Raw genomic sequence first — 19,229 nt, 5'->3', positions numbered from 1 at the left:
AAAATTAATCACACATGAAGAAGAAAGAAAAAATTTGATATCGATTTATACTATAAAGATAGCATAATCTAGTTCTGATACCAATTTTTGAGAAAAAATCTTTCAAAACCAGTTTTCTTTCTCGGCAAAAATTTAAAATTTTAAAAATCGAATTGGTTTGTGATATTTATCGTAATAAACTTTATCCAAAATCACACTTGTGTTTTCGGCTAGACAGATCCTTATCATTTAAACTTTCCACCGAATAGCCTTCTCTGCTATTCTCATACCACGAACTACTCCCAGTGTGAGCTTGAACGAGTTTGAATCAAACAAAGAACCATAAATAATTTACTTTACTTTCAGTGGGAAATTAAAAATATCTCTTAATAGAAACTTTTAGAATTGTTATTCTAGAAAATAAAATTTATACTTAAAAATAAATTCTCACTATTTTCGGGTAGAATAGCAATATCTCAAAGTTGTGTAAAACTTCTTGTGTATTTAACCCTACCAGTGCCTTAAATTTATAAGGAGAAGAGGTGAAACCCTTGTTGAATTAGTATAAGTTTATTTAATAGAAAAACAAGTTTCTAGTTAAACTAGGAGAGAGAGGGACTAATAGGGTGTAACACCTTATACCCGACCCGATCACTGAATCTGGGTACCAAGTGTCACAGTCAACCTAAATATTTTAACAAAATTTCTAATTGTGATTTAGTTATATATTTAGACATTACCAAATTATACATACATTGCTACTATTAAATTTTATTCAGTTTCAGGAGTAACGTTAGATTTAAAATTTAAACTCCCATTATATTCCTTGACATACAAGCACTAAGATCTTACATTCATTCTACCTTATTAATCAAGAATAAATATTTACAAATTTTAACTTGAGACTTTACTACAGATACACTAAATTAATCCCCGAGGTGTGCCCTCCAGAGGTGCCTTTCTATACGCATGATACACTCACGATGCCCTTCACATAGGACTTTGCAATATCTGGAGAGATTCCTCTATACGATTCTCAAGTCTTTCCTTGACCCTACATGCAAGATAAAACACATGTAAGTTCATATGAACCTAGTGAGAGTCTGAACTAAGTGTTTGTAAATGACTAGAAGTTCGATAAATATACGATAGATAAGCAAAATTTATCTCCCTGTATATTATAGGAGGTTTCGTAGTTTATCTAGCCATGATAGTGCACACACATACTACACAAGATAATTTGGCTGTCACTTAGGCTGAATCCGGTTGTCGTTTACTCTTACTACTGTTATCTTGTATTCCCTAAGCTAATCGTTGTCGGCATATCGTTTGATCTAGCCATAATTTTGCTCTTCAAATTAACATTTTCTTATGGCACATAACTCCGTCCAACTTCATCTCAGACTCCCATTTACCTTTCTCGGTTTGACTGCTTAAGATAACCATATATGCGTAAACACGGTTTGATGACTACTTTTTCTTTTGGCGGACTTGCAATGGTCTTCTGACGACCCTTTTATCAATTACTAGATATAGACTCAAGTTCGATGAATCTCTCCATAAACATTCAGCCAATGATGGTTCAACACCAACTCTAGCGAACTACTATTAATAAAATCTCCAAAAAAAAAACTTGTTCCTTCCACTTATGTCGCGTTTAAGATGCTTCTATCTATTCCTCTACTTTTTCCTTTTGGCAGATTCCTCTATTTAGCACGCTTACTCGTGCTTTCAAATATACCACTATCATTTTGTCAACCTACTCGCCACGCAAGTCATAAAGTAGCTTCCCTTTTTGTACCCTGATAAGCTTCCTATTCTTCATCATGGTAGACCCTATTTTTGCCATGAGGTGTACATGTTTGCCATTGGATCATGTCATGTCTTAATCATGGACTTTAGATTTTGAAGAATGGATAAACCCCTTTTGAGGTGTCGCCCCGAAAGACATGTATACCATTTATACGGTGTCGCCCCAAAGGACATGTATACCATTTACACGGTGTCGCCCCGAAGGACATGTATACCATTTACATGGTGTCGCCCCAAAGGACCAGTCCATAATCATCGTTACAGTGTCGCTCTATAGGGTCGATAGACCGTAACTAGTTTTCCCTATAGAGCTTGTACATAACCATTCCACAATGCCATCTTCATCTATCTCGTCAAAGTAACTCCCGCCGAACACCGTATTTTATCAACATGCATTTCACACAAGGCACTGTACTTATGAATATAACATACAGTATGTCATTTATCAATATGACAATTCACAACCGCTTGACATGCAGTGAACATACTTGCGAGCATATATACATACTTACACAGTGTTTTCTATTCACAGCATATCCATTCACCAATTTCATACACGACCAAGAATTCAAACAAACTTAGAACAAACTCAGATGCAGATCATAGAAGCAGTACCTCATCAACAACCACCCATAGGTAGGGTACAGAAAATCACCTGAACTCTTTCTTCCTCGTCACCTTAGCTTTTCCAAATGTCAAAACCTCCCTTATTCTAATAGCTAAGCACGACAACCATATATCAGTTAAATCGAAGGCATTCAAACCTTAAAACTCAGAACCCATTATAAAAAAACTTATCAGGAATCCTTACTCTCTCTCTTTCTCTTCTTCTAATCAAAAAGTACAAAAAGATGAGAAAGCTTACCAATTCCTCAAATTCTCTACTTTTAGGCTTCAAATCTTGTGATCATTGTCCCATGCAAAGCTCTCTTAACTTCCACTTCTTTGGAACAACTGAAGAAAAAGGTGCAGACAAGAAGAAAAATTGTAATCAGGATTGAAAAGAATATTCCTCGGGCGGTTAACATTTCCCACATATATAACCATTTACGCACGACCACCAAACCCCAAATAAGTCATCCTTCGACAATCATTATGTCTTCCACTGAGGAACCAACCGGTTCTAACCTAACTGAACCAGAATTAAAATTCAATTAATTATTAATCACCTACAAAGGTTTCAAAGTTTCCCAGTAGAGTCTGCCAACTTACTACTCTATTCGATTAACTCTCAACTTCCGAACTTAATGAAAATAGGGTGTGACATAAGGTGTGCTTCCCCTCATATGTATTATGATGGGGATTGAGCCTCTCATGTTTTGGGTTCAATTATATGTGTTTCCTGGACTTTTAACCTAATACTTTATAATTTTATCCAACCCAGTACATGATTTTCTATTTCTCAAAATAAACATCATAAATTAATTTTAATTAATTAATTAATTAATTCCCCAATTAAATAATTTTCACAACTTGATTTTGATTCCATTAAAATCATGGCGATTTCACCATAAAAGAATCTATGAGAAACTATATTTAATTTTTCTACATTCAATGGATTTACAATGACTATTTAATTTAATTTCAATTTTAAACTTCAATTATTTATTTAATTAATTAATAATTCAAAAATCATAAACTATTTCTCAGGTCATTTTCATAGTGAGAAAATCAAATTCATTTCTAAATGTTCCCTATTTCTCTAACTATATCATTTCTATCTATTTTTGTTCATTTGATTCAACATGCAATTCATTTCTGGTTTCAACGAGCTAGCGGAGGAATCGATTGGACATATGTGATTAGGGCTCAAAAGATTTATAATTAAATTTTATTTTTTCACCTACTAATTATAAATTCATTTAGTCATGAAGTCATTCCATTATAGTATCGTGACTAAGCTCTCCCTAATGACATGCCATTACAAAAGCAACTCGATCAGTGCTTGTTCAATAAACTTGTCATAAGTGTGTTATCTTCTTAAGATATCATTAATCTCTTTAGGCTAAATCCGCTCTCTCAATATGATTCTATTTTATCACATGGTAACCATTACATCTTCCTTCATAAAAAAACAATTACTATGAAATAATAATTAAGTCATTCATCACAAAGACAAACGACCTGTAGCCAAATTTACTTCTCATCTACCATGTAATGCCAATGAGAGGATATCATTTACCTATACCTTAATCTATGAATTCCACTATTGTGAATAATGCTACATACTGTAGAATTCATATACCTAATGCACCAACTTTCAGTTCATTATCTATTTGAACTCAAGCTTTTACTTACATCAAAGTATATGAGTCACACATACATAGCTCATCATCCACTTAAGATTAAGGTATGTCACACTATGAACGTCACAAGTGAATAAATCCATAAACGGATTTAGGATCTATTCTGCTTAGGTTTAATTCGATGTACTATCAGTCTAGTCAGTCACATCTATATCTCTATCTTCTGGGAGCCACTCTATTGCCCAAGACAAGGCATCTCCCTAATTGGACTTGATAGATGGAATATTAGTCTTTCAATCGTTTTGCTCATTTCTAATTAGACTAAGGACATGTTTAGGTTCATCTACCAATATAAGTTATCTTTTCATATTACAATCTGACCACGGAATATCGCTTAGTATTAATTTAAACATTAGACAACCATTGAGCTAATATTTTCTTCTATTATTTTTTTGAATGCAAAAACCACAAGAATGATTTTATTAAACCAATACGTTCAAAAAAAGTACAAGTGTACATAGACGAAAATACTACACTTAGGGCACCAGATCTAACAATATCATCTTCATTGCTATCTTAAACTCATATACAAGCATATAACCTTTTCACACCATCATTCATATTTCATATTCACCATTTAATTAGTTCAATTCATTCTATAACATCATTGGCCCCTGAGGCTCTTAATATGTAATCTCTATGATCTTTTACATGCTGTCAATCATCTCATAGGTATAAATGTTCAATTCATTGATCTAACCATAAGTTATTTGAATAAATTAATTTACATAGTAATTTGTAGAATTTTCTGAATACAACTACCAACTTACTATAAACCGAACAATCAAATGCATTGTCCATACCTTTTATTTTTATTTTTTGATTCTAAACTCATTGAAGAATACCCGATCATTCTATAAATATATGCTCCCAGACCCTAGGGCTCTGGAGCTGGTGTTAGTCCCCACGGGCACCTAGTGCTCTAGAGAGACTAACTATTTCATCGTTGTACGCTCACGGACACACAGTGCTCTGGAGAACTTACGAATATACGCTCATGGCCCTTTGGGAATTGGAGCTAATTACACATACTTAACCCTCTGAGAACTACAGTACTATTCTCGACCCTCCAAGAATTAAAGAACTCTCCCACCCTCCAAGAATATAGGAGTTATAGGAATGTATCAATCTATGGTCATGACCCTCCGAGTATTAGATCTAATTATATGTACTTGACCCTTTGGGAATTGGAGTACTTTATGCGATATCGTTTAATATGGCTTATTCGTTTTCACATAACATTAAAGTATCTTACAAAGTGGCATACACATTTTTACTTATTCTTTATGTTTAATTTCATTAAGCTTAACTAGAAATCTCATGGCAATATTCATTAAGTGCTATCTCATATTCATAATACATATCTGCAGATTAAAACTCTATTAATACTTGAATCAATATTTACCATGTTAAAGCTCATTCAAGAAACATATATAATTCATTCTTTCCTTTTATTACATTTATATATCCATAACATGTCATAAGCATCTATATGTCATCACACCAAGTCATCAAGAAAATAAAGCACATCTTTCTATATGAGATCAACTATACATATTGATTCATTTTCAATTAAACATGACATAACACATACCAAACAATATTATGAAATCAAATCAAATTAACAAAACTAACTCATTGTGCGCTCTTTTCTTTTCTTTATCCCTTGACATTTTGTCCTTGTGTTTAACCTCGTTCAATAATACAATTATAGAAACAATATTAGCTTCTCATTATCAAACAATTAAGGCATTCAAATCGTATATATTATTCATACCTTTTATTGCAATCCCTTAAAACCCTAATATCCAAATTTCCTATATTTTACAATTTACCCAATCAAATCTAAATCCAACTTCGTATTTGTACTCTAAGGACCTTAAACTATCATGATATACTAATAAATAGTATGGTTCTAATTTCTTACAAATAGGCCCATTACAATTCAACAATGACTTTAAAGCTTAAACTTAATTAAGCTTTGTTTCAACATCACCCACTTTATTTCTAACATGTATAACACATAATATCAACTCAACAACTAATATTTCATGATTTTCCACTTGAATTATCTAAATTTTCTTTATTGGCAACTTAATTTAACTTCAAAAATCTAAAATCTAACCATTGGATTGGTTAAGCTAGGCTTTGGGTTTTTCCCAACAATATATGTCTCTATCGTTTGGGAATCATCCACTTTGATGCTCAAAACAGGGCATCTCCTCAATTGGACTTGATAGACAACATAATAATCTTTCAATCGATTTGCTCAATTTTGATTAGACTACGAGCTATTTGAATTATCTATTAATATAAGTTGTGTTCTCACATTATGATCCAACCACATAATGCAACTTAATATTAGTTAAACATAAGATAATCAATAAGCCAAATTTTGCATACATTTTGATTTGCATGCAAAAACTATTAAGGACATATACAAATGATATTAATGTATAATGAAACTAATTTGTTCAAAAAAATTACAAACTTAAATTGACGAATATACTATACTTAGGGCTCTAGATCCAAACAAATTTGGCCTAGGATTCGTAACCTCACATCATATTTGATAATATCTGACCTTAGAACTTTATATGCGGACCCTTTTGAGTTCGACTTTTACCTGTATTGATCTGTAAACTCCCAATGCATCGACTTGCATGTTTTAACTCTAAAATTTTATGTAATATGATTGTATTAAATTTTGATTGAGTTTTTTCGGCAACGAATGTACTACTTTACATTCTATCATTTTTTGGACTTGGTGTAATGTGTTACTCTAAGAACACACATTTTGTTGCTCTTTGAAAAAACCGGTGTGGCAGATCATCTCGACCATCCTCAAGGAAGATGATCGATTTTATCCACTACAACTAGAATACCTTACACTAAGAGAAAAAGAGTAGCGACATTTACCATGAGGGTTTATTGTTACTCCAAGACAATGCCTCTCTCCTTGAAGAAAAACTAGTGTAATGGATAATCTCAAGCATCCCCAAAAGAAATGATCAAGATAATCGAGTTCATATGTCCCATCAAGAATAGCTCGTACCAAGAGAAAGTGAGCAATGAAATTCACCTAGAGAGTTCATCTACTACTCTAGGAAGATGCCTCTTGCCACTCCTTAAAGAAAAATCGATGTAGTGGATCATCTCGACAATCTTAGGGAAGATGATCAAGTTCATCCGCTACATTGTGACTAGCTTGTGCCAAGAGAAGAACAATAGTAAAATTTGCCAAGAGAGTTTAGTCACTACTTTGAAAAGAAGCTTTTTTCCGTTCCTTAAAGAATAATTGGTGTAGCTAACCATCTCAATCATCCTCAAGGGAGATGATTGAGATGATCGGGTTCATCCGTTACTCTAATAATAGCTCATGCCAAGAGAAGAAGAGTAGCAAAATTCACCAAGAGAACTCATAAACTACTTCAGGAAGATACCTCTTGCCACTCCTTGAAGAAAAAATGGTATAACGCATCATCTCGAGCATCCTCAAGGGAGATGATTGAGTTCATTTGTAACATCAGGAGGACCTTGGTCAGGTGAGACCATCCTTCGATATCATCTTGGCATTTCGTCCATTGCTTTAAAAGGTCCTTAAACCACGTTAGGTATGTTTTAGATCTTCTTGGAAGATCATCGTATGAAATCATCTTAGACTTCATTCCCTAGCATCATCATCTCATTTGAAACCGCCCTAGACGTCACCATCAATGATCTTATTTGAGGACGTTCTGCCTTCGCTCACCAGCGTCGCTCGCTCTTAAGAACCATTTCTCTCGGTGTTCTAGTCCGAGAACTCCCCTCCCCCCTCCCCCTCATCAATTAAAATGTAATATATAATTAATAACCACAATATATAAGGATTTAAACCAAAATAATTTTGGAAAGGACATGTGGAATTTAAACTTAGAACCTCAAAGTTCTTAGATAAACTTAGGGTTTTTTTTTTTTTTTTGTACAAAGCAAGAAAATGTTATGGCCATGAAAAGCTAATAAAGGCCTTTGAAGTGCATGTTTCCTATTGCTTTGCTTCTTTGCATAGTCGGTTGTTGCCCGTTGGCTGTTGCTGAATGGTGACAAATTGGAGGAGTTGTTTGACATCTTCAAGAGTCGGTTGGAGTTTCCATCCAGCTTAGTGTGTCTCACTATAATGTTTTGCTTTTTTTTTCTTTCTTTTTTTTGTTGCCAAGAAACCTACAAGAAACAATATAATGAGTTTGAAGAGTCAAAAGTATAGAACATACGATAAAAAGTTTAGTCTAGAATTTGCTTGCAAATTTGAAGCTTCGAATGGACAAAAAACTGAAAGCCTTTAAAATCCTGAGCAATTACAATTGTACCAATGATACCAACATGGATAAACCACTTGTTTATAAAGTTTTAATATCATTAATATATCCACGTATCAAACTTTCGATATAGGTCGGATAATTAGAAAGTTATTCATAATAGAATTTCACTTATGTGCTATTTCAAAATTATTTCTATTAACCAAAATATTAATCTCGAAAAGTTCTCTCTCAAAATCAACTCTGGGATTTGGGAAAGAAGATCAACATATATAAAATTACATCGGTAAATTAGTTTTAAAAATTCACATTAGTGTTGTTTTTGAAAATTTAGCTCCACCATTATGGAGATTAGAAAAGGAATTGCTGATTCTGTACCAGCTAATTACCCCACTGAACAGAAATTGGGAGGCATATGGGCATGGCCATCAATAACATCATTCTGAAACACCAAATATTTTTAATCACATCTTAAAAAACATAACAAAAATTTCCCGTATCTTCCGGAAATTCTTGGGTCCCATTGCCCCACTACATTACTGAGTCATCACCATCTCCTATTAAAATCAACTATTCTAAGAAAAACATTCAATCAAATCAAGTAAAGAAAATTTTAATTAAATGAGTTAATAAGTCTTATTTTACCATTTTAATTTGATTTGATTTTTAAAATTAAGTTGAATGTTAAAATTAAGTCGAATTAAATTGAGTGAAATTATTCAAATTAAATTAAAATGTCAAATTAAAGTCTTATTATAGTATAACTAATTTCATATTAGAGCACATAAATTTGAAATCATATGTATTTGAAAAAATTTTAAATAAAAATAATAAAAAATAAGATACTTTAGTATAACAAACATGAATCGTTAATTAACTTATTTGGTACCAAAATTATTATTTTAGAAAACTTTTAACTTTCTTTATATATTCTTTAGAATTTTTTAAAATTATTATAATTTTTAAAAAATATAAATTTTGAAAGTTTTATAAATATTTTGAATTTTTAAAAATTGTTTTGAACATTTTATAATTTGTTGAGAGATATCAATTTGCTCATTTTTAAAATTGACAGTGACCAAAGGGGTATTTACACCAATCTATTATTTGAATTATTCAAATTGTAGAATTCAACTCGATTCAAACTCGAAACTCGAATTACTTATTCGAGTTGACTCTAATAACTCAATTTAATTAACTGAAAATTCGAATTTTTTTATTTTTTTCAAATCAAATCAAGTTTTGCTCACCCTTAACAACTTGTATATTTGTCAGGATGGCACTTGGTAGTGAAGATAACATAAGCAAGGTCTTACAACATGTTTGCTTCAATGGAATTGCAACACGATTACATCCCAATCTGGCGGGACCACCATTCCATTGTTTGGTTCAAATCTACCTTACGAATGTGGATTCAGCACTGACCCCATGTAAGGACTATTCAACAAATACAATGAATAGCTTAAAAAATTTTCCTCTCCAATATACCCATCAAAAAAAAATCACAAATTTACAAGCTTATATAATATATAAAAATCTGGGGACGTTATTCTTTCACCATTTTTTTTCCAAACATTCACTTTTCATCTTTCTATCAAATTGAGGGAAAAAAAAAGCTCAAAACGTTAAAATCGTCTCTAGGTAATCATCAATTTTAATGGGGAATATTCAAGTTTCTTAAAAACTAAACAATATAAGTGTTTGATATTTGGGTTTGATTTGGATTTTGAATTGTTGTTTTCTTAAACTGTTGAAGAACTTGAAAACTGAAAAATATGAGTCTTTAATACTTGGATTTGATCTGAATTTTGAAATTTATTTATCAAAGTGTTGAACAGTTGGAAGGAAAACAGCATTGAGAATTGAGACAAAAGAGCTAAATAAAACAAAACAAGTTTACACCTGTTACAAAATGTTATTATAATATATATTCTACAAATATTTTATTATATTTAAATGATATAATAGCATGTATTAAAGAATAATATTTTTGTTATAAAATAATAATTTTTTCATATATTATTATATTTTAAATATATTATCACATTTAACATACTTTTGAATTTAGAGTATTCTATTATTATATAATTTTATTACAAAATATATTATATAAATTTGATAATTAATATATTAATTTTAAAATAATAATTTTAATAACATTTTAGATTTATTAAATATATAACATACCAACAAAGCCATTTTATATTAAAACTGTTATTATAATTTGTATCGTTGATATTATAACTATAAAAACGTTAAAAATTAAAAATTTTATATTTTATAATTAATTTATCGCAAATTTTTTTATTTTAAAATTAAATATAACATATTTAAAAGTTTTATAAGATATTAATATTATAAATAAAATATTATTTTAACCTAAGTTTAAAATTATCATTTTAATCTATTCATGATCTATTTTGTGGTATTATATGTTAATCAAATAATATTGTAATAGTTGTATTTCATTACAAGGAATTATACATATTTTTAATGATTTTAAGGGTTGTAAATCCAAATTAATTCTTCAAATGTTTTTTTTTCCCTTAGCAAAACCTTTTCTCTGTTATTTCTTATATTTATAGGATTGTTTATTAGATCAAGTAAAAAGTTTACTATTTATTAAGTAAAATCCGTAAAAGGTTATGGTGAGAGTGTTTTTTTCTTCTTTATTTTTCAACTCTCCTCATGTAAGGATGACAATGAAACAAGGCGAAGATGATTGTTACTAAATCTACTATTACTCCACAGTTTTCATGCTCTTTTCCACCATGTGTCTTGCACTACTATGGATAAATAATATTGAAAATCACTACTACCTTTATAAATATTAGATGCATCCATCTCTGCTTACTTGGCTTTAATTTATTTATTTTTTACTACTTATCTTTAATATATTCAATATTTTTATCGTGAAGTAAATATTTAAATATAATTTGTTATGAATTTTTTTATTTTATTTTTTTCTTAATGGATATATATATATAAAAAGATAAAATCGTAATTCATATTGTAAAGTGGAGGTCCAAACGGTTCAAAAAAAGAAATCCACCTTACGCCGCATCCAATTTTTTTTTTTTTTAAATCACTAATTCGATTTAAAAAATTATAACGGGATTCGGATTTGGATATTCTTACCGTCATAGGTAATAATCAAGATCCACCATATGAATTTTAGTCAGAAAAGATTCACTATATGATTATCTGTGTTCCAGAAGATGAAATAATATGCCACGTGTTAGTTGAGTGTGGGTCCTTTAAATCACTTGTAAGTGTTATAAGTCTCTCCACCACCTTATAAAAGGCTGCCCCCTCGATAGCCTTCACCACGACAAAACAAACACAAGTGTGTGACTTGTTTTGCAGCTCTTATTTAATCTGCAGCAAAACCGACTTGGTTTGCTTGATAATGGGAAGTACCGGAGAGTATGAGAGCCAGCGCCGGGTACCGGTTCCTCCTTCGAAACCATTTCTCAAGTCTTTACAAGCAAGACTCAAGGAGACTTTCTTTCCTGATGACCCTTTTAGGCAGTTCAAGAATCAGCCTATTTCCAACAAGTTCTTGCTCGGATTACAATATTTTGTACCAATTATTGAATGGGCTCCTCGTTACACTTTCGACTTCTTTAAGGCTGATTTGATTGCCGGTATCACCGTTGCCAGCCTTGCCGTTCCTCAAGGGATAAGCTATGCAAGTTTGGCTAGCATTCCACCAATTCTTGGACTTTGTAACTTATTTATTTCTTTTTCGATCCCTCTTATTCTTTGTTAATGAATAAACCATTGAGTTTGCGAAAATTTTTGAAACTTGAAATCATGAACTCCATTGGAATGCAGATTCAAGCTTTGTTCCGCCGCTGCTATATGCCATGTTGGGGAGCTCCAGAGATTTGGCAGTGGGGACTGTAGCTGTCGCATCACTTCTAATATCTTCAATGCTTGGCAAGGAGGTTAGCCCTACTGAGAACCCCAAGCAATATGTTCAGTTAGTCTTCACGGCTACTTTCTTTGCTGGAGTGTTCCAAGCTTCCCTTGGCATCTTAAGGTATAATCAAGATATTACTTTAATTACTATTTGCTTTAGCTTTAATTAATGTCGCTATTACTATTAATTAGGGCCTTAATTAAACTGTTAGATGCAAAACAAAGACTGAAGAAACTTTCAAATAATTACTTAATTTGCTTTCCAAAATATATTGAATTAATATAATAGTTTATATACATAAAATATAAAATTATGCTAGTTTAAAAATATTGTAAAAATAAAATTAAATTAAAATTTATATACCACATTGAATTAAAGAGGATGTATAATTTTGATATTTATCTATTATATTATTATAAAATAATTAATTCTTAATTGACATCTATAGCAACGATTAACAGGATCCGTTTAAATATTAAATTGTGTTTGTTAAATATTTGTAGACTTGGATTTATCGTGGATTTTCTGTCACATGCAACCATAGTGGGATTTATGGGTGGAGCAGCCACGATTGTGTGTTTTCAACAATTGAAAGGGATTCTTGGTTTAGTTCATTTTACTCATGAGACTGATCTTGTATCTGTTATGCGCTCAGTTTTCAGCCAAATTCATCAGGTTTAATTTAATTTACAATCTTTTTCTTAACTATTTCTAACATTAATTATTGTTTATAGTTTTTTTGGGGGTTAAAATTGTTATATTAGTATAAATTAAGAAATTGGAAAATAGTTAACTATATTGCGGTGGTTTAAACTTGCAGTGGAGATGGGAGAGTGCTGTTCTGGGATGTTGTTTTCTTTTCTTCCTTCTCCTCACAAGATACTTTGTGAGTGCATCTTTGAATACCCTCTTTTGCTTCTTCTTATTTTTCCATTGACAAGCTTTCAAAACTAATATAAATTGCCTGGTGATTGGTGCTAATGTATACAGACTGTCTACATAAAGCTTTTGAGAAAAGACCCACCATTTAACTTAATTAAATTCATGAACATTCACCGGAATTCATCTATATGCAACTGCTATGTATTCTTACCCATGCTTTTGATGCAATTCTACAAATAGAAGACATTCATAATGAGCAATATTTGTGGATATACGTTTCCACTAGAATAGGATTTGTTATTCTATATATTCAAACTCTTTTTTTTTGGTCATTTGCATCAATTTTTTATCATTTTAATTTTCTAAATTTAATCAAATTACATTAAAATAAATTGATCATGAAAATTTAAAGGCATTAACGTGATAACTCTTGTGATAGTTCATATCAACTTCATAAAATTTAAAAATAATAATAATAATTAAAAATTTTAACACAATTTTAAAATTATTCATAAAATTTAAAATTTATTCACACATGTAATAAAATTTATTCATGCGTGTTAACACATGAAAAGTTGTTAAGTCAATACCATTAAAAATTTAATAGTGCGGTAATTTTTTCTTGTAAAGTTTAAAATTAAAGGCTAAAATAATAATAAAAAAGAATTGAAATGGAAGTAACAAAATAGATAAATATTAGAAATTAAATTTACTCATGTTATTTATTTATAAATATCAATATAACAATATATTTAAAAATTATTATAAAAGTAGTCAAATGCAATAGTAAAATGTATTATACTCTCAAGAAGAGATAAAGAGAAGAAGAAGAGATAATACGAATTCCAAAGCTAAACTGACTTCTGATTATCTTTTTACCCTTCTTTGGACTCCATTATCTAAAAACCGATGGATTTCTTCAATCCCTGTAGAGCAAGAGAAAGGCGGCTTTCTTCTGGATAAACGCCATGGCACCGCTCACCACAGTTATTTTGGGAAGCCTTCTCGTTTATCTGACGCATGCAGAAAAACATGGCGTTCAAGTGGTCAGTCTCCGTCTCTCTCTCTCCCTACTTATATATGATTTTTTTTTTCTTTGGGTAACATATAATGTCAATATTTAATACTAAAAAAACAAAAGAGAAAGATACAAAGTCACTTAGAGGCAAACTTCCAAATATCTTGCGACAGAAAATTGTATATGGAAGCAGTGAAATATCTCTGCAGGCTGATTTGATGAGATGAGGTTTCAAGATAAGTAATATTTATGGAAAATTTTAATGGTTTTCTCTACAGATTGGGCACTTGAAGAAAGGGTTGAATCCACCGTCTGCATCAGACCTGGTGTTTGGGTCGCCCCACTTGATGGCGGCTATAAAAACCGGGATCGTCATTGGCATCATTGGCCTTGCTGTGAGTTATCTCATCGTCATATTTAATTCCTAAACCTTTTAACATCTCATCAGTTTTGTGACTAGCATGTTCCCCAAGAGTCCAACTCCACAATGCTACGTCATATTTGCCTCATACTCTGTCAAGGGCATGTCATCTTGTTTTCTTTTGTAGCCCAAATGTTTGGCTTTGCTTAATAAATAAATACATAATAAGTGGTAGGTTAAAAATATTTGAACTTGAGTTAAGCATTAGTTAAAAATATTCGAACTTGAGTTGAGCATTAATGTAGAGGTTGACTGTGATGAAAAAGACAGGAAGGAATTGCAGTCGGAAGAACCTTTGCCATGTTCAAGAACTATCACATTGATGGGAACAAAGAAATGATCGCCTTCGGGATGATGAACATTGCTGGCTCATGCACCTCCTGTTACTTAACTGCAGGTACTGGTCAAGCCCTGTTTTACCTCCCATTTGATCCATTGAGAATGCTCCTAATCGTACAAAATATCCGTCATTTCATGGAAATTTTCCAACTCCTGGCTGTGACTGCAGGACCATTTTCAAGAACTGCAGTGAACTTTAATGCTGGAAGCAGAAGTGCAGTCTCCAACATTGTAATGGCAACAGCAGTGATGTTTACGTTGTTATTTCTAACACCATTGTTCCATTACACTCCTCTTGTGGTACTTTCCTCTATAATTATAGCAGCCATGCTTGGCCTGCTTGACTATGAAGCTGCAATCCACCTTTGGAAAATTGACAAATTCGACTTCTTCATCTGCTTGGGGGCATATCTCGGTGTTGTCCTCGGAAGCGTTGAGATTGGTCTAATCATTTCGGTAAGCATAGTAAATTTTTTTCCCTAGTTATAAGCCCTATAAGGTAACAGAAAAATTATTGATACAAAAAAAAAAAAAAAAAACCTGTCGATGCAGATCACTGTTTCATTGCTAAGGATTATTCTCTTTGTGGCGAGGCCCAGAACGATGGTTTTAGGCAATATTCCGAACTCTGGGATCTATAGAAGTATGGACCAATACCAAATCGCGAACAGTGTTCCAGGGATTCTCATACTGCAAATAGACGCCCCTGTTTTCTTTGCCAATGCAAGCTATCTAAGAGAAAGGTAGCAAAAAACATTTTGATTTAAGCTGCTTAACGTAGTTAGAAAGGTTAATTAAGATGATTACCATACGATTAATCTTCCCTTCTATCATTTTTCTAGGATCTCGAGATGGATTTATGAAGAGGAAGACAGGTTAAAATCTGCAGGAGAAGCAAGCTTACACTATGTCATATTAGATTTTTGTGGTAAGTGAAGAAGATGAGTGGAAGAAGCACAGGAAATATATGTAAATATCTTAATTCTAACAATCGAGAAATTTTATTTTACAGCGGTAGGTAGCATTGATACTAGTGGAATTAGCATGCTCGAAGAACTCATGAAGAATGTCCATAGAAAAGGTCTACAGGTATAAACTATTTTCTCCCATATTTCAGTTTCTACAGTTGTTCTCTCGTCCAAAATTGTTAGCTTAAATGAATATTTTTGCCATTGATTTGATCAGCTTGTGTTGGCTAACCCGCAAAGCGAGGTGATGAAGAAGCTAGACAAGTCAAAACTCATTCACAAGATCGGGCAAGGATGGATCTTCTTGACAGTAGGAGAGGCTGTTTCAGCATGTAATTTCATGCTGCACACATGCAAGTCAATTCATGTAGCAGTTGACCAGAATGCTGAAGAGAATAAAGTCTAAGATTTGTAGTAATATATATGCAAGTCAAATCTATTAGACGAGTAAATTTATTGATGCTAAGAAAGGTGCTTTGCGGTTTTCATCCAACTGTTCTGGTTGAAGAAGAAGAGGAAATGAGAAGAAACTTTTGAGGAAGTGATTCAGGGTATAATCTTCGTAATATTACACATGAATTATGTATGTAGTTCTCACCATATTGAAGATCCTGCTGGGATCCTTCTATGCTTAACTAGTGTTTATCACGCAATCAAAGCAATAACACTTAAGCAGTTTAATACAAGCAGGATTTAATTGATATAATTGTTGTTAAGAGTCAATTATTGTTTTTAGAAAGATATTAATTTTAGGAGATAATTAAAAATATATTTATGATATTAGGGTTTAGGAGGGTTTTTTTTGTCGAGAGTCCTCGTTTTTCTTAGCTTACAAGTATTTTATAGCAATAAAATTATGTAAGAATAATTCAATTTAATAGGTTTAAGAGTCTCTCTAGCTAATCTAAGGTAAGGGACTCCTTTTGAAGAGTTCCACGCATTCACCATAGGCAATTCGTAACTCAGGATCATAATAAGTTTGCCTTAGAGCTAGACACCATGGGTGATCCCAACCTCAGACAGTAATTTTAATGGAAAATTGGAAGAGTGGAGTTTAGGATGGCTGAAAGAGTTGAGAAGTTGGGTAATAAGCTATTGCAACAATTGTAGTTGTAGATACAAGAATTGAAGGGAAAAAGTGTAACACCCCTTTAGTCGATTCAATGACCGTCACAGATAGGTTAGTCAGTTCAATGACCGTCACAGATAGGTGATGTCACGTTAACACTTTATTCGCTTTTTTCATAATTTTTTTTAACAAAATCATCGTTGCACCACTTATTGGAATGGTAACATTCCAAAAAAATTTATGCCCTACAAGACACTATTTCGGGAGGAGTACAATAAATTTCTAAAAAATAATATATGGATTAATTAGTGATTTTATAGTAGAGTGTGGAATTGCGCAAATTAATATTGAAGAGTAATAATGTTATTAAGTGAGCCATGAGATTAGAGAGAAGTGTTGTAACTCTGAAAATTTTTGAGAATCGAAAATTTAGTTATTTGTCGGAAATTCCTTAATCAAGTCATTTTGGGAAGTTAAACCGAGAAGTTTCTAGAAATGGAGATAGTGTTGAAGTTTTGGTTTATTAACGACTTAATTCCTAGTATTTAGTAGCATTAATTATTTAGTAATTGGAAGTTAAAATTTTGGCCTGAATAACAAATTAGAGAAGCCAATGTCTCATAACTAGAAAATAGAATTAGAACTATGAGAGGTCCTTAAATGGTAATTTGTCCAAGTTTACCTAAGAATTAGAGGCCAATGTCTCAAATGGTTAATTGGAAGGAGTGGTTAAGACTAAGCAATTTTTCATGATTGAAATTTTCTCACTAATTTTTCTCTCATCTTTTTCATCAAATCTTGATTTCATATCAACAATTTCAGATTGATAAGCTTAATTTCTATTAAATTCTTTTATAGAAGAAGATTTGAAAAACAAATCTCAACACTTTTCTCTCTTTTTCCTAGTTATCGTTGGTTTTAATGTGTAATACGAGGATTTAACTCTTGAGTTTTCTTGATCAATTCTCTAATTTTTAACTAGGTAATATGTTTTATAACTTTAATCTATGATTTTTTTAGTCTTGAATTTGATTTTAAGAATTCTCATCATTTTCGACATTTTTGAATGTATAGAGAGAGAGAGCACTTCGATTCTATTGGTTTCTTAAATTTTTGAGTTAGTTTATTGATTATTATGAGTTTAGAATATTGTAGGAAGAGTAGATTTTAAGTTTGATTAGAGATTTGATTGAGTTATGAAGTTGTGCTATTATTGGGTGCTTGAAAAATAGAGATGGAAACCTTGAGATTTTGCTAGGTTAGAGTGTTTCTAGAGAGATTTTAAGTTCCAAAACTTAGTTCTAAAGATAGATTTTAGTTTCGGTAAGCTTAGGTCAGAGTTCTATAAAATGACTTTAGGAAGTGAGGAGGAATCTTGCTTTATCGAATTACACTCATTAGTAGATTAGAATATTTAAGTGTTGAATTATGATTTTCTAAATTTCTTTTGTTGCTTTGGATGTGTGAATGTAGTCGAAGAGGTGGCCAAGTCATCTAAGGCCAAAGGAAAGGAGGAAGTTTTAGAAGCTTAATCAGTTTTTGGTTTGTGCTCATTAGAAATCGATTTTTACTATATATAATATTTTAAGTTGATTAGCTTAGGATTTTTATGCCTATAGTTATCTTGTTATAAATGTTGGCTCGTGATGTTGATTACGTGTAATGCTTTACCAATGACACCTATATGACGATGAATGAAGCTAATGTGTGAGCATGTCTAAATATGGTAATTTCGTGATTAAAATTGTATTTTATTGTGATAAAGGGTGTTTAATTGTTTATATGGTCCAAATAAACAACTATATGCTCTATTAAACTACTTGGAAGGTGTTTGTGTATAGTTGGCATGCTATAAGATGCGTATGTGTGGGAAGCATTATTGTGGCACATGTTTTTGTTGTTAATTGGCATTTCTGCGCACTCACTTTTGGTATTTGTGTGCGTACATGGAGTGTTTAGGGAAGTCGTGTTATACACGAGCCATATTGTACATTTGGGGTTTGTGCCCATATCATTAAAGTGTTCAAGGACCATCTATATATTCATTCATAAATTCCTTGTTGGATAATAAGGGAAATTGTTCTTTTGTAAATAGAAATTTTTATTTTGAGAACTTAAAAGTGTTATTAATAAGAAATCAAATAACAAATTTATGTAACACCTCAATACATGACCCGATTGTTAGGTCCGAGTTACAAGATGCCACATTCATTGT

The 19,229-nt window shown here is 31.8% G+C and overlaps 1 protein-coding gene across 1 annotated transcript; it reads left to right on the top strand.

The window, feature by feature from the left end:
* The first annotated feature begins 11,725 nt into the window (after positions 1-11,725).
* LOC105778584 (sulfate transporter 3.1) lies at positions 11,726-16,631 on the top strand. Its single transcript, XM_012602304.2, has 12 exons — positions 11,726-12,120; positions 12,230-12,437; positions 12,821-12,992; positions 13,138-13,203; positions 14,132-14,245; positions 14,496-14,612; positions 14,909-15,035; positions 15,147-15,433; positions 15,530-15,720; positions 15,820-15,905; positions 15,990-16,066; positions 16,163-16,631. Exons 1-12 carry the CDS (start codon positions 11,802-11,804, stop codon positions 16,349-16,351), a joined length of 1,953 nt encoding a protein of 650 aa, XP_012457758.2. The 5' UTR covers positions 11,726-11,801; the 3' UTR covers positions 16,352-16,631.
* Positions 16,632-19,229: the final 2,598 nt, after the last annotated feature.

Source organism: Gossypium raimondii, chromosome 10, assembly GCF_025698545.1.
Source record: "Gossypium raimondii isolate GPD5lz chromosome 10, ASM2569854v1, whole genome shotgun sequence".
Classification (NCBI taxonomy): domain Eukaryota; kingdom Viridiplantae; phylum Streptophyta; class Magnoliopsida; order Malvales; family Malvaceae; genus Gossypium; species Gossypium raimondii.
This window is presented reverse-complemented; position numbering and strand designations above follow the sequence as displayed.